The sequence below is a fragment of the Pelobates fuscus genome, chromosome 6, assembly GCF_036172605.1.
Source record: "Pelobates fuscus isolate aPelFus1 chromosome 6, aPelFus1.pri, whole genome shotgun sequence".
Lineage (NCBI taxonomy): Eukaryota > Metazoa > Chordata > Amphibia > Anura > Pelobatidae > Pelobates > Pelobates fuscus.
The window spans coordinates 5,342,693-5,359,144 of NC_086322.1; the positions used below are offsets into that span (position 1 = coordinate 5,342,693).

Below are 16,452 nucleotides of genomic sequence, written 5' to 3' on the forward strand. Positions count from 1 at the left end.
CAGTATACTGCGGCCGCCGGCTGGGGAGAGAGTGAGGGAGCCAGGAGAGGACCCGGCGGAGCTCCTACTTACAGCTCCACCGGCTTCCTCTCGCGAGATTCGGACCGTTGCCATGGCAACGCTCCGGGTCTCGAGAGAGTGAACTCTAGCCTCACAGGCTAGAGTTCACTCACCACTAAGACCACCAGGGATGGAAGCCAGCAGCAGGCTCCCCCTTCCCAGGCATAAGGTAAGCAGGGAGGGGGGGATATAGCCTTGCGCGCTCATAGGGAAGCCTGTGGTTGGACCATTTTGTCGGCTCAGAGAGCATGTGCACTCTGAGCTGGTGAAGTGAGGAAGGAAATATCTAATTATATTTATAAAATAAAAAATAAATATAAAGGTAATGGAGGGAAGAGGGAGGTGTGAGAAAGCTTCCTCTTGCAGGTGTGATGCATGCAACAGAGAAGATTGTTGTAACTGTTGCCAGCATACAATATACAGAATTGGCATTTTGCAGTCTGCTCATTTGCCATGGGTGTAACTAGTCCCTGCAAACAAGTACAAATATCTTTCAGCTTTACAGACACCCCTAACACTCACAGCACACACACTCACACACTGCACCCCTAACACTCACACACACTGCACCCCTAACACTCACAGCACTCACACTCACACACACTGCACCCCTAACACTCACAGCACACACACTGCACCCCTGACACTCACAGCACACACACACACACACACACTGCACCCCTAACACTCACAGCACACACACACACACTGCATCCCTGGCACTCACAACACACACACACACACACACACACACACTGCACCCCTAACACTCACAGCACACACACACACTGCACCCCTGACACTCACAGCACACACACACACACACTGCACCCCTAACACTCACAGCACACACACACTGCACCCCTAACAGCACACACACACAAACACACACACACACACTGCTCCCCTAACACTCACAGCACCCTCACTCACACACACACTGCACCCCTGACACTCACAGCACCCTCACTCACACACACACACTGCACCCCTGACACTCACAGCACCCTCACTTACACACACACACACACTGCACCCCCGACACTCACAGCACACACACTGCACCCCTAACACTTACAGCACCCTCACACACACTGCACCCCTGACATGCACTGCACACACACACTGCACCCCTGACGCTCACAACACACACACACTGCACCCCTGACACTCACAGCACCCTCACTAGCACACACATACACATACACACACACACTGTACCCCTGACACTCACAGCACCCTCACACACACACACACTGCACCCCTGACACACACAGCACCCTCACTCACACACACTGCACCCCTGACACTCACAGCACCCTCACACACACACACACACACACACACTGAACCCCTGACACACACAGCTTCATCACACGCACATAGCACCCTCACGCAAACAGCACCCACTCACACACAGCACACACACACACACACACAGCACCCTTACCCACATAGCACCCTCACGCAAACACAGCACCCATCACTCACACACACACACACACTGCACCCTCTTGCACACACACTACACCCCTTACACACACACACACTGCACCCCTCTTGGACACAAACTACACCCCTTACACACACACTACACCGCTTACACACACACACACTGCACCCCTCTTGCACACAAACTACACCACTTACACACACACTACACCCCTTACACACACACTCACACTGCACCCCTTTTGCACACACACTACACCCCTTACACACACACACAGCACCCTCACACACACTGCACAATATGCTTTTGCTAGCATTTTTGTCTCCTGGTATCCCAACTATTGAGACACCAGAGACAAATTTCAAGCAAACACAGTGCAAGCATGTTATTGAATTTGCTTGCGCTGTGCAGAACAAATACAGGGTCTTTTTCTCATGCCAGAGCTCTTCAGCAGAGCTCTGCGCATGGTCTACCCTGGAAGAGCATTGAACCAACATGTTTACTTTGTGATGGGGCGTGCTTGTCATTGGTGATGACAAAACACTGGCCCGCCCCCTTTTTAGTGGGCCGCTGTAATTAAAAAATGCCCGGTCCGAATTTTCTTCCCAGTCCAGCCCTGAAAACAACAGACACCTGACTTGTAGTAAACTTTACAAAGGACTGTATAAGAAACCTATGCTTTCACACCCTCTTTTGCTTGTATGCTTATACATGTGACTGTGCATTTATATTTGTGTATATGAGTTCATGTGCATGTATGTATATGCGTCTGTGTGTGTGTATGTATATGTGTTCATGTATTTATGTGTATGTGTATACATGTATGTATTTGTGTGTATTTATAACGTGTATATATACATGCATACATGTATGTATATGTGAATAGGTGTATGTGTACATATACATATATGGGTTTATGTATGTGTAGGCACATTGGTATATGTTTAGGTACATGTGTCGGTGCTTGTGTGTGGATGTATGTGAAGGTATGCATTATTATTATTATTATTATTATATTATTATTATTATTATTATTATATTATTATTATTTATATAGCGCCAACAAATTCCGTAGCGCTGTACAATGGGATGCATGTACATATACTTGGACATTTGGTTGTATTTATATGTATATTTTATGTACTTGTGTATAGTGTGTATGTTCTTGTGTATACTTGTGTATATGTACATGAGTGTGTATGTGTGTCTGTGTATGCTGGATATAGGCCTTCATGCATATCCTGTAACTCTTGGGTGGGAATTCTGGCATTCTTTATATTAATACTCTCCCCTTGTAGCACCTTGGTTTTTTTTGTCTCTCCCCCTTATTCTGTGATCTTCACACAAGATATTTACGACCATCTGCAAGAATGGTGTCTATGTTCTATCACATCTGTCTTATCTGCACTCATGCCGCTTTAACCCCTGGATCACAACTCAACTTTGATTTCTATGTGTCGTGTTACTCAGAAATGAGAAAGGGAGGTTCTCCCGAAAGCTTGTCATTAAAAAATGTTGTTAGTCCAATAAAAACGTTATTACAAGATACAAATGTTTCATTGAAGCAAGGTTGAGTTTATCAAAGGGTTAGGTTTTTGACTATACACAGTTACCCTCTACCTACGCACATGGAATTCTTTGAAATAGTTTTTATTAATACATTTTTCAATAACTATACAAAAGAGAAAATAATTATAACCAAAAAAACAAGGGGGGAATACAATGGAAAACTATCATCCAATAATATATTTTAAGTGTATTTTAAAGCAGTACTATAATAGTAATATATACCAGTGGTAAAATTAAAATGGCGTATGTGTCTTAAAATGTTGGTATATTTATTAAAGAATAAAATCAAAATAATATTTTACCATCTGGTATGGTGCAGGTGTAATGAAAACGTATATGCTATAACGACCCCTGACACCCTCTTCCCAGAGTGTACATTCATGTTTCAGTAAGTCCACAGCAGCAGAAGATGTCCTAAAGGTAATGAAATTCTTATATGGTATCCTTCTTGATATGGAAAAGTATCAACATATTTTTATTTTGAAATATTTCTATGTTTTCTTCTATTCCCTTCTACACTCTGAATGAAATAAATATTTAATTGATATCACACGTATCACACGTATATTAATTGATATCACACGTATTCCCTTCTACACTCTGAATGAAATAATTATTTAATTGATATCACACGTGATATCACATCTCTGAATATTCTTCAGTGTATATATTTAATAAATTGTCTGTAATGCTTGACACAATATTATGATTGAAAGAAGAAAGGACCACAGGCACTCCAAATTGAAACCGTATGCAGATTTATTAGGAAAAAATGCTTGAAAAATACCTTTGTTGGTCGAAACGTTGCTTGGCGTTGCATTTTTTCCTAATAAATCTGCATATGGTTTCAATTTGGAGTGCCTGTGGTCCTTTCTTCTTTCGTGTATAATTCTGGGATTGCTGGTCCTGATCCGGAGCACCCTTGGCTGTTGGGATTGAGTGCGGTTCCCACCATCTACTTTGTGCAATATTATGATTGAGACCACTGGACTGGTTAGTTGAGAGTCATACGATGGGATGAATCTGGAAGCAGCTGTAGCAAATACTTGAAGTGTTGGTGGGGAGAATGATGCCATATTGTGCTTAGTCAGATACGAGCATTAAGAATGGCTGGTGGGAGCATGATGTAGAACATCTCCATATTCAGATCACTCTGGTAAAAGAATTGCTGAATCAGAGATGTACTTATGATCTTTATAAAGATGCAACATTTGTTTTCAGATACACTTCTCATACGTTAGTAATGTTAATGATGTGAGAAAACCTGGTGAATCACTTTGTCAACGTTTCTTATTAAGGACTCACTGTATCTCTTCATGGTCCTGTCTTTTTTAAGAAACTCCTGGCCGAACCTTGGTCCAGTTTTCCTTGCATGAAAGACAATAGCAGTTTTATTTGAGATGTTTGTTGCCTTTCCGTTATTCTTTATAACATTATGGATCGATGTTTGATATACCTTGATGGGGTCTACTATTAGTTTACGGGCATCCACCATTTTTTTACTTGCTTGTTCCCTAAAAGTGTGAAGAAGAATATTAATACCAGGTATATCTTTCCACTTATTTAATTCATATCCATTTCCATGTTTTGGAAAGAAATAATTTTCTATACGGAAGACGCTGCTCTCTGGATATTGCTTTTGTAGACTCTGCATTAAAGACTTCCAGTCACGGTGTTTCATCGGAAGAATGATTTCATCAATGTCATTAAGGAAGACAAACTTACTTCTATACATATTCCTGTACAGACAGTCATTTAAAGTGGCTGTTTGTCCATAGTAACCAATCTGATTTGTGGAATTCAAGTTATAATGCCATTCTCTAGATGTTCGTAGGAATTTGTCTATTGGCCAAGGAACGACCTCTAGAATTCCCTCTTCCACGTAATATTGTAAGACTTTGTCCACATTCTCATGACACTTGTTGACATAGAGAGTAACTCTTCCAGCTCCAAGCAGTTTATACATTTCAATGCTCTGGATAGTCTGTAGAACATTATTAAAATCTCCGTACATGGTGGAAATGCAGACAGTGAAATTGACAGACAGAGTATGAGGAGGACGGTTTCTGACTTCAAACAACGGCAGCTGAGTTATGTTTGTGGCATTGGACCAATGGACAGATATGTAATGATAGGTACATTTTGGAGGCTCTGTACATAACAGGTCAGCCGTCCCATATGGATATCCAAACCTGTCTCTGTGAAGGTCTATCTGAGCTCTGACTGTCACGGAGGAGCTATGGATACAGTGGAACCAACAGTAAAGCTCTCTCACTGAATGATGTATAATGGCAAGCACCCGGATACTAAGTGTGGGTCCTCGGGGGTCATAGTACGGAGCCAGGATAAAAGTCTGGTTATCACTCAAAGCAGTTATAGTGCTGTTTACAATATTGGGAACATATAGTAATCTACTTCCAGGCTTCTCCTCCTCTTGTAGGTTATCACCCAGAGAAGTTATAGTGCTGTGCGCAATTTTGGGAACATTTAGTAATCTACTTCCAGGCTTCTCCTCCTCTTGTAGGTTATCACCCAGAGAAGTTATAGTGCTGTGCACAATTTTGGACTCATATAGTTTTCTGCTTACAAGCTTCCATTCCTTTGATTGTTGGGAATAATATAAAATCAATACAATGGAAAAGACTACGTTGATGTAAAAAAATGATCTCATATTTCTGGAGTTTCTCACTTTGCTCAATTAATTGCTGAAAAAAAGGAAAATGTTGTTAGTAGAAAGAAAAATATTGCTTGTTTAGCTTTGTGTGAAATACTACTACAAATAGATCACATTGCTGTTTGTGGATTCAAAAGAAATTGGACATTCAGTCTATTAAATGTTATGATCTGCTATGATCAGAAAATGAGATCTACAAATAAATAATGATGACAAACAATAAAAATATATACAGCTGTGAAACTGAATTCCTATTTATCAATGTGATGTAAGCTCTAATTATGTAAGCTCTAATATTGTACTGATATCATTTTAAAACTGTGCTGACAGCAGGCGTAGGGTTAATACAGCAGGTGTGGAGTTTATAGCTTTAGGTTTATATAACACTCTGAATAAATTCAATGATTTGGAATCACAATGTGATGTATCGTTTACGGAAGAGGTTTCTGCTCTGCTCCAGTCCTCCTGCCCCACCACCTGCTCCCTAGATCCAATTCCCTTGCATCTCATCTGTACTCTGTCTTCTTCTCTTTCTCATGGTCACTACTCTTACCTAATTCTCCTTTACCCTTCTATGGCTTTTGACACTGTTGATAATCAACAGCTTCTTCTCATCCTCCGCAATATCAGTCTACAAGATATGGCTCTCTCCTGGTGCTCCTCCTACCTCTCCCAGCACTCTTTCAGTGTTTCTTTCTTTAGCTCTGCTTCTTCTCCCCAACTCCTCTTTGTTGGTGTCCCCCAAGGTTCAGTCCTTGGTCCCCTACTGTTCTCTATCTGTACTGTCTCCCTTGGTAAACTGTCATTAGTCTAATACTATCCTTACCTTTTGTGTCACTTTACCCCACTCCCTCTAGCATGTAAGCTCATTGAGAAGGGCCCTCAACCCCTCAACCCCTCTGTTCCCATGTATCCAACTTGTCTGGTTACAACTACCTATTTGTTATGTTTTTGCAAGTATTTATCTAATTGCTATTTAAACATCAGAACAGACTCTGATAAAACCACCTCTTCAAGCAGAAAATTCCACATCATTGTTACCTTACGGTAAAAAAATATTTTTTAGTTAGACTAAATCTCTTTTCTTCCAGTCTAAATGTGTGACCTTGTGTCCCATGTATAGTCCTGTTTATGAATGGATTTCCAGATAATGGTTTGTACTAGCCCCGATTATACTTGTATAATGTTATCATATCCTATCTGAGGCACCATTTTTCCAAACTAAAGATTTACATTTTCTAACCTTTCTTCATAACTACAATGCTCCATTCCTTTTAGCAATTTTGTAGCCCATCTCTGCACTTCTTCTATTGCCATAATATCCTTCTTTAGAACAGGTGCCCAAAATTGCACAGCATATTAAAGGTGTGGACTTACCAGTGATTTATAAAGAGGCAAAATTATATTTTCATCCCGAGAATTTATGCCCTTATTTATACATGACAAAACCTTACTGGCCTTTGCAACTGCAGCTTGACATTGCATTTTGCTGCCTGATTTGTTTTCTATAACAATTCCCAAATCCTTCTCATGTGTTGTTATCCCTAATTCTAAGTTGGTTGAGCATTCTTTACCCCAAAGTGCATAACTTTGCATTTCTCTACATTAAATTTCATCTGCCATTTTAGTGCCCAGTCCCCCAATCTATCTAAATCCCTCTGCAGCCAAGCAATATCTTGCTCACATTTTATTACTTTACAAAGTTTTGTGTAATCTGCAAACACTAAAACATGGCTTATTTTAAGATCATTTATAAATATGTTAAATAGAAGCAGTTCCAGAACCTGGAGGGACAATACTTACCACTTTTGTCCAGCTTGAAATGTCATCATTAATGACAACTCGTTGTACTCTATCCTTAAAGCGGCACTGTCATGCCGAATCCCCGTTTTTTTTTTACCCCCCTCCCGCCTCCACTACATCCAATTGACCCCCTAGTCACCCCCAAATGCCCCTAAGCCCCCCACATGACCTATTTTTTATTCTTTATTTTCTGCCCCGATCTATATTCAGGGCGCCGCCATCTTTGTGTGGGTAGGTGAAGTCCCTGTGGGACACATCATCTGCCCACACTACACAGACAGTGAAACACCTGGACATGCGAACGGGAGTTTCACCTATTCATTCATTCATCAGACAGACGAATGAATGAATAGAAATGTCAGACGAACAAACTAACACTGTGTATCAGTGTTCGTTTGTTCGTTCAGTTTGTTACAAGGAGGGAGCTACCGGCGTGCAGCTCCCTCCTTGTAATATGTAAAGACAGAAGCGGCAGGGAGCTGTGCTCCCCACCACTTCATAAGCCCCCCAGGTCCTCCCCCTCACTCTATGGGGGTCAATATGACCCCCATAATAGCACAAGGGAGATTAAAATCTCCCCAATGCCCCTACTCGCTATACCACGAGTAGGGGCATGTCCACTAAACAGTGAGCAGCCTATGGCTGCTCACTGTAAAAAAAAAAATGGTAATAAGGGGGGGGGGGGGGGGGGGGACCTACTGTCCTCCCCCCTGGCTCCCACCCCTGCGCGGTGGGTGGGGGCCCTAATAAAACAATAAGGGGGGGACCTACTGTCCTCCCCCCCGGCCCCCACCCCTGAGCGCTGGGTGGGGGCCCTAATAAAACAATAAGGGGGGGGACCTACTGTCCTCCCCCACGGCCCCCACCCCTGTGCGGTGGGTGGGGGCCCTAATAAAACAATAAGGGGGGGACCTACTGTCCTCCCCCCTGCCCCCCACCCCTGCGCGGTGGGTGGGGGCCCTAAATTAAGCCCCCACCCCCATAAAGGTGACTAGGGGTCCCAAGCCCCTAGTCACCCCCCCCCACCCAAAACATTCTATCCCCTACCTACCCCCCTCACCCTAAAAATAGTGAGGGGGGAATAAAATAACTAACCTGTAAAAAAAAAAAATTAAACTTACCATTTGACGTCTTCTTTTTTCTAAATTCTTCTTTCTTCAGCCCCCAAAAAGGTCAAATCAAATCCATCATACCCGTCACACTTTAAAAAAGAAAAAAAAAACGCGCGCAAAAAAAAATTCATCCATGTTCACCCATGGAGGGCACGCCGCGTACTGAGCTCCCATCTGAGGCCCTAATAAAAGAAACTTATAAAGCCTTGCCCCGCCCTGCAATTAGGCTTATAACACTCTGATTGGTTGGTTTAAGCCGATCAGAGTGCTCTGTTTCATTTTACACAGCGTGGGAAAGTTCTTTGGAATTTTCCCACGCTGTGTAAAATGACACAGTGCACTGTGATTGGATGGATTTCAAGCCATCCAATCACAGTGCTCTGTGTCATTTTACAAGCGTGGGGAAAGTTCTTTGGAATTTTCCCACGCTTGTAAAATGACACAGAGCACTGTGATTGGATGGCTTGAAAGCCACCCAATCAGAGTGCTCTGTGTCATTTTACACAGCGTGGGAAAGTTCTTTGGAATTTCCCCACACTGTGTAAAATGACACAGAGTACTGTGATTAGATGGATTTCAAGCCATCCAATCACAGTGCTCTGTGTCATTTTACACGCGTGGGAAAGTTCTTTGGAATTTTCCCACGCTTGTAAAATGACACAGAGCACTGTGATTGGATGGCTTGAAAACCATCCAATCCCAGTGCTCTGTGTCATTTTACACAGCGTGGGAAAGTTCTTTTGAATTTTCCCACACGCTGTGTAAAATGACACAGAGCACTCTGATTGGCTTAAACCAACCAATCAGAGTGTTCTAAGCCTAATAAGCCTAAGCCTTGACCCGCCCTGCGGAGCTCAGTACGCGGCGTGCCCTCCATGGGTGAACATGGATTAATTTTTTTTTGCGACGGGTATGATGGATTTTTATTTGGCCTTTTTGGGGGCTGAAGAAAGAAGAATTTAGAAAAATGAAGACGTCAAATGGTAAGTTTAATTTTTTTTTTTACAGGTTAGTTATTTTATTCCCCCCTCACTATTTTTAGAGTGAGGGGGGTATGTAGGGGATAGAATGTTTTGGGTGGGGGGGTGACTAGGGGCTTGTAGGTCCCCAGTAGGTCCCCCCCCTTATTGTTTTATTAGGGCCCCCACCCACCGCGCAGGGGTGGGGGCCAGGGGGGGAGGACAGTAGGTCCCCCCCTTATTGTTTTATTAGGGCTCCCACCCACCGCGCGGAAGGGTGGGGGCCAGGGGGGAGGACAGTAGGTCCACCCCATCTTTAACCCCCGCGCGGGGGGTTTATTAGGTTTTTGTTTTTTTTACAGTGAGCAGCGGTATAGTAAGTAGGGGCATATTATTTACTAATACTAAGTAATCTTTACTTAGTATTAGTAAATTTGGCTGAAAGACCAGTTTAGGTCTTTCAGCCTTTTAGTAGATAGCTCCCTGATACCGTGGGAATTAGGGAGTTATCTACTAAGCGGCTGCAAGATGCCATGGGCTGATGAGAGGGTCCATAGTCACAGGGCAGGAGGCTGGCAATCAGTCTTCTCCAATGCCCAGTGGCGAGGCTGGTTCCACCACACATGTAGTCTATTTGGGTTACATTAGAATTTGGTAATCACACAGTAACTCGTGTAGGTATGATTTAGAGGCCCCCAGGACAAATAGAAGAGTTAGATAATCTACTAGTTGAGGAAATAGCTAAAATGACAATGAAGGGGGAAGTTATCACCATGGGTGACTTTAATCTTCCTGATGTAAACTGGAAAACCAAAATAACTGATTGTGCCAGGAGCACACATATTCTAAACTCCCTACAGGGATTGTCTCTAAAACAAGTTGTGGCGAAACCGACCTTACCACGTGTCCTTGGAGGGGGCTGCTTGCCCGCCTCTTGACTTTGGACTATGGACCCGACTTTATTTGAATGTGTTTACCCAGATAGCTATGCCATGGAGCTCATTCGTGTAGTTAAAGACTTCGGCTCCATGGCAATTGAACTGTGTGAATAGGATCTGAGCGCTATTCAGTAGTTTTTTTTTTTTTTTTATTCTTTATTTTTGTTGTGGTAAATTTACCACTGGTTTAAGTGGTAGCACGCATTTGTTCCATACAAAAGGATAAAAGTTAAGCATAACATAAAGTAATAGTGTGCTAGTATTCAACTTGGTAGTTCACATTGGCAGTTCTGGTATTGAGCCAAAAAGAAAATATACATTCGTTCATTACAAAAGGATAAAAGGTAAACATAACCTAAAGTAACAGTGTATGTGTATTCATCTTGGTAGATCACGTTGGCAGCTCTGGTAGGGAGCCAAAGAGAAATGTAGTAAATTCGCGAGCCAGTATCTCGCGCTGTTCGACCATAAGGACCGACAGTTTTCAGTATGGTGTAGCACCCTAGAAGCCCGAGGGTATAATGCTAGTGGCTCCAGCGGGCTTAAGGTATGCCGTGCAGGCCTGAACGCCCGCTGCTTTCGAGGGGTGAAGCATTACGAATTAGTTTTGCGGGCCAGTTGCCCCAACTGACTTAAAGTTTACAATAATGCCACTTGCGGGCAGGGGACAGTCCTTGCAGAATGTCTCGTTAGCTGCCCACAGGGTGTTAAGACTTATTGATCGCTCATGTGGGTTTAGGGAGTAACAATATAATATATCACTATGGTAGCTCATATGGGGTCAGAGGAAAGGCACATTAATAATGCCCTCTACCGACTCATGTGGGGGTAGAATATATACTAATATATTGGTAAGGTCATATTAGTGTCTCGTATAGGTTTGGATTATGCCCGGTGGTATCGGGCATTAGCGGCTTAAACATGGTGAAAACAACACATCTATAATACATATTAGCGACTCCGATGGAGTTAGAGTGAACACACTGAGAGAACCTTCAGACAACTCTAGTGGAGATGAATTAAATACTTTGGTAACACATAATAGTGTCTCTTGTGGAGTCAAAACAAAATATGCACTTCAATGGTGTGCGTTCGCATTTCGGGTGGTGTGTCCATGTGTGCATTGCAGGGCTCGTGAGCAACTCTTATGGGGTAGTGGCTAACTTCTCTGCGGAACAGGTTGTCAGTTCATGCGGGGCACTGGTGCCTCTCTGCAGGGCCCAGGTAACTGGTATGGCCCCAGGGGTAACCACTGGAAGGTCAGAATTAGGGGAGCACCCCAAAGAAAGAAAAAAAAAAATTAAGAAAAATAAAAAAGGTTCGAACTGGGTTCAGTCACGTACCCCCAAACTGGTTTTGAGTCCCGATTGAGCCTCCGCCCTGTCCCGCAAGTCCTTCCAACTGTGGCCTCCCCCGATGTTACCTGTCTCTGTGTTTCTTCCCTTCTCAGTGGAGCGTTTGTCTGCTGGCTGCGTCTGACTTGTTGTGATGGCAGCGGGCGGTAACTGTGGTAGTTGGAGCTTTTGCAAGAAATCCGCTGGGTCTTTCTCTGCAGACAGCGTCAGTACTGTTTCTCCGCGCGGTACCACCAGGGCATGAATCTGCGTCTCTCCAGTAGAACAGTAAAGGGTAGGTCATCGAAAATCCGCACTTGGCAATTTTCCACCGCGACGGTGGGTGTATTCCGGGAGCTGTTCAGCATTGCTGCCTTCACCGCTGCGTCCCGTGTGATGGCAATAATGTCCCTGGAGGCGTCTGCTGGGGCTGTTGCGGCCTTCCTAATCTAGAATACTGAGGCTATGGGTGACAGCCCTCCCTCTCCCATTACCGCCATCATGGTGGCCACCTTGTTGGAGAACTCCAGCACCGACTCGGGTCCCACTGTCTCCGGCACCCCTCTTATACGTATATTTTTCCTCCGGTGTCTGACCTCCATGGCCGTGACTGCGCGGGTGAGTCTTTGTAGCTGCTGGGTGAGGTCTGCCACTTTCGTTCTGGTTTCTGCAAGGCTGCTGTCTTTCTCCACCCCTCTGGTCTCCACCGCTCCCAGGCGGGACACGATGCCGCCAATTTCTCCTCGCACTCCGTCCAGGTCCTTCTTCCAGACCCCGCGGAGCTCGAGCAGGAGTCTTTTAATGTCTCCCTTGGTAGAGGGAGATGTATCTGAGTCGGAGTCCTCCCTTCGGTATACTCCGCTAGAGGTTTGTGTTATTACAGGTCCCTCTTCATCCGGGGACATTTCCGACTCACTGGAGCCTTGTGGTCTTCCTGATGCCATCTTAGGCTGCGTAGTCTGTTGCGGCCTATCAAATGACCGTCTGATATCGGGCTGCCCGGCGGCCTCAGAGGTCTGTAATCTGCGATGTTTGCGCCCCATCTCTCTTTTGGGGGGTTCAGGGTCACTAGTTTCCTGGTTGTAGTGTTGGGTTGCTGGTTTTTCGGGGCTTTTTGGGGTTATTTTCGCTGTGTTTCACAGGAGCTCCCTGCACACACGTCTGCTCAGTTGCACGGCTCGCTATTCGGTAGTTTTGTGCGCTCAGATCCCAGCTATCTGGGGATATGTGACATGTCTGTGTTTTATGTATAAAATGTGACTTTGTGTATTTTATAGTATTTTAATGCTTTATGCTCACCATGTGCATAATGGAGTCTTGTCTCTGTCCTGGGAGATAATTTAATTACTTCCAGGATAGAAGACTCTGAAAACCGGTCTGGGCCAGATAGCCATGTGCCAGCCAGGGCCCAAAAGATATTTTACTAACTTCTGAACCCCTGGTCTGATTCATGCCATTTTTTTGATATGTTGTTCCCCTGAATGGATTGATTGTGAATATGTAATTGTTATGTGAATTGGATGTATGGTTTTAGAGTTATGAATGTTGGTTAAAAAGTATGTTTTAAACTGTATGTATAATTGGATTACCTCTCAGGCTAAGGGGAGGGAATCTGTTGGATGTAACCATTGTGTGATTGGTATATTGTAAATCCCTCCCTTGCATGGGAGAATCCTTTATAAGACAGTGTGTGAATAAATCTTGAGTTCAGTTCTTTTGACCCTCAATACGTAGCCTTGTCTGCTATATCACACTGGGGATTGCTATGTTCTACATACTCCCTTGGGCTTTAATCACTCAGTTCTTTTAGGAGCTTGTTCTGGATACGCTCTCCTGGAGGAGAGGTCTTTCCCACACGGTCCTGAAAGCTGGAGGTTCATTCAGGGTGGAAGGAAGACAGCGCGGCTCCAGTTACCTACGGCGGTTGTGGAGTCTGCGGTGGTTGTGGTGTTGTCTGCAGTGCGTGGAGTCCTCAGGAAGCGGTAGGAGCATCCGTCAAAGGAAGGTGATCCGTTACACAAGTTGTTGAGGAGCCAATTCGTAAAGAGGCCATACTAAATTTAGTGTTAACAAATGGAGATTTGGTATCAGATTTTACCGTAGGTGAAAGTTTAGGATCCAGTGATCATCAGTCAGTGTGGTTTAATATAAGAACAGTGACTGAGTCACAAAACACAAAAACAAAAGTTTTAGTCTTTAGAAAAATAGACTTTTCTAAAATTAGAATATGTGTAATGGAGTCAATATCAGACTGGAGTAGTTTAATGGAGTCCAAGAGATATGGGATTATTTAAAAGTTGCACTGCAGAAGGCAACAGAAAATTGCATTATGCTTATTAGTACAAGCAAATCTAAAACCACTGTGGTACTCTGCAGATGTGGCCAAAATAGTAAAAAACAAAAGTTAGCATTTAATAATTGTAGCGGGCCCTGGGTAACCCAGCTAACCTCGACTTTATACATTCCCCTTGCAAGGGGTGTATAACTCATACAGACAATGTCCAGTCCTAAGGTCCTGTGCGTGGGACAGGAACTCCAGTTCCTATATCCCCTGTTCCTGCCACCCAAATACAGGGATTCCCACTTCCCGTGGCAGGAAATCTTCTTCCTAGGACCCTCTGTACCTGGGAGTCCCAGCGCGGGAAAGACTCCTGCCTTCTGGGCTCCCAGGCACGGAAAGCCCACCAAACTGCCATTGTCCCCAAAGAGTGTCCTCAGTAATCTCAGGGACCCCCGGAATGGCAACCATCTCCGTTTTCGGGTTCCCTGGGTGAAACCCGGAAAGGGATGTGTCTCCTATAGGGACACAAACGCTCAGCCATCGAGTGAAGCGTTAATTTATTCTTTCCCTTGTGGTTTCACACTTGTGTTGCAAGCTGCCAACGTTCTAATTGATCGTTGTGAACACTCCAAGGGCACTGGGGGGTCCACATTCAGGAGCCAAACGGGGTGGGAAGCAATCCACGAATGATCCCCCTGAATGGCGTTCATTTTATCCAGGGTCGTTATGTGCAGAGGCTTCCCTTGCGGTTTGTGGTTTTCACACCTCGTTGACTAGGTGTGAGCATTCTAACGAGGTGTGAACATTCCAAGCAAACATTCTAAATTAGATATCAAGGTGGCGCCCGTTCGTGAGGTGAACATAACTGTAGGTAAACCACAAGAATACACACCATATAGGGGATATTTACAGGGAATTACATACAGCAAATCACTAACAGGCAGCGGTCCCGCCACAGTAATTGTAAAAAAAACCCAGAGTGAGGAAGACAGAATGACCTATAAGATTAGGCAGAAAGAGGCTAAGCAAGTTATAAGAGTTCCAAATCACACACAGAAGAGTAAATAGCACAGTCAGTAAAAAAGGGGGACAAAACTTTTTTTAGATACATAAATGAGAAAAGAAAAGTAAAACAAGGATTAGTTAGATTAAAAACAAAAGAATTTTCCCAGGACCTTCAGTCTTTCTGAAATTGGGGCTAGATATTAAATCAAAAACCCTTTTATTCTTAGGTAATTAAAAACCTGGTTGTAGCCTAAGCTGTATTCGTTATTTAATGTATGGAAGTCTTTAATATTATTTTCTCTCATCAAGTTTCCTATTTTGGAAATGTCCTTTTCAGTCCAATTCTTTAAAGCTAGGTCCTCTATATTAGCTGTGATTTATTTTAAGGAGAGACCTGGGATCAACGTATTCTGCATTTTTAGATTTATCTTAAATTTTTTCCATTGCTTCACTATATCTTGCAAGATGTTACTTTCTATTTGCACACCGGGGGAGGCCGGTTTGTTCTGACTTGCCAGAATAGTATACCCATATCATTGTTACAGTTCGAGACTTGACTCATAGAGTGTTCAATTTTATACCAACCTTGGTACCGCTGTTTAACGTTTTCTGATTGCGTAATAAGAGCATGTGACAAGCTAGAAGCTTGTTGATAATCTTTTAAGAGAGGCAATCCCAGTCCTCCCCACTTAACTTTAAGAGCCAATCTTTTTTGATTGATTCATGGGCGTTTGCCCTGCCATATGAACTTGTTAATAAGCGTCTGTGCGATTTGAAGCCAGTTATCTGGGCATGCTAAATAAGTATACAGGGAGTGCAGAATTATTAGGCAAATGAGTATTTTGACCACATCATCCTCTTTATGCATGTTGTCTTACTCCAAGCTGTATAGGCTCGAAAGCCTACTACCAATTAAGCATATTAGGTGATGTGCATCTCTGTAATGAGAAGGGGTGTGGTCTAATGACATCAACACCCTATATCAGGTGTGCATAATTATTAGGCAACTTCCTTTCCTTTGGCAAAATGGGTCAAAAGAAGGACTTGACAGGCTCAGAAAAGTCAAAAATAGTGAGATATCTTGCAGAGGGATGCAGCACTCTTAAAATTGCAAAGCTTCTGAAGCGTGATCATCGAACAATCAAGCGTTTCATTCAAAATAGTCAACAGGGTCGCAAGAAGCGTGTGGAGAAACCAAGGTGCCAAATAACTGCCCATGAACTGAGAAAAGTCAAGCGTGCAGCTGCCAAGATGCCACTTGCCA

At 43.6% G+C, this 16,452-nt stretch overlaps 1 protein-coding gene across 1 annotated transcript; it reads right to left on the reverse strand.

The window, feature by feature from the left end:
* Nucleotides 1-4,328: 4,328 nt before the first annotated feature.
* On the reverse strand, nucleotides 4,329-12,945 carry LOC134615252 (uncharacterized). Its single transcript, XM_063459739.1, has 2 exons — nucleotides 12,397-12,945; nucleotides 4,329-5,681 (listed from the first exon to the last, which is right to left on the reverse strand). Exons 1-2 carry the CDS (start codon nucleotides 12,943-12,945, stop codon nucleotides 4,329-4,331), a joined length of 1,902 nt encoding a protein of 633 aa, XP_063315809.1.
* Nucleotides 12,946-16,452: the final 3,507 nt, after the last annotated feature.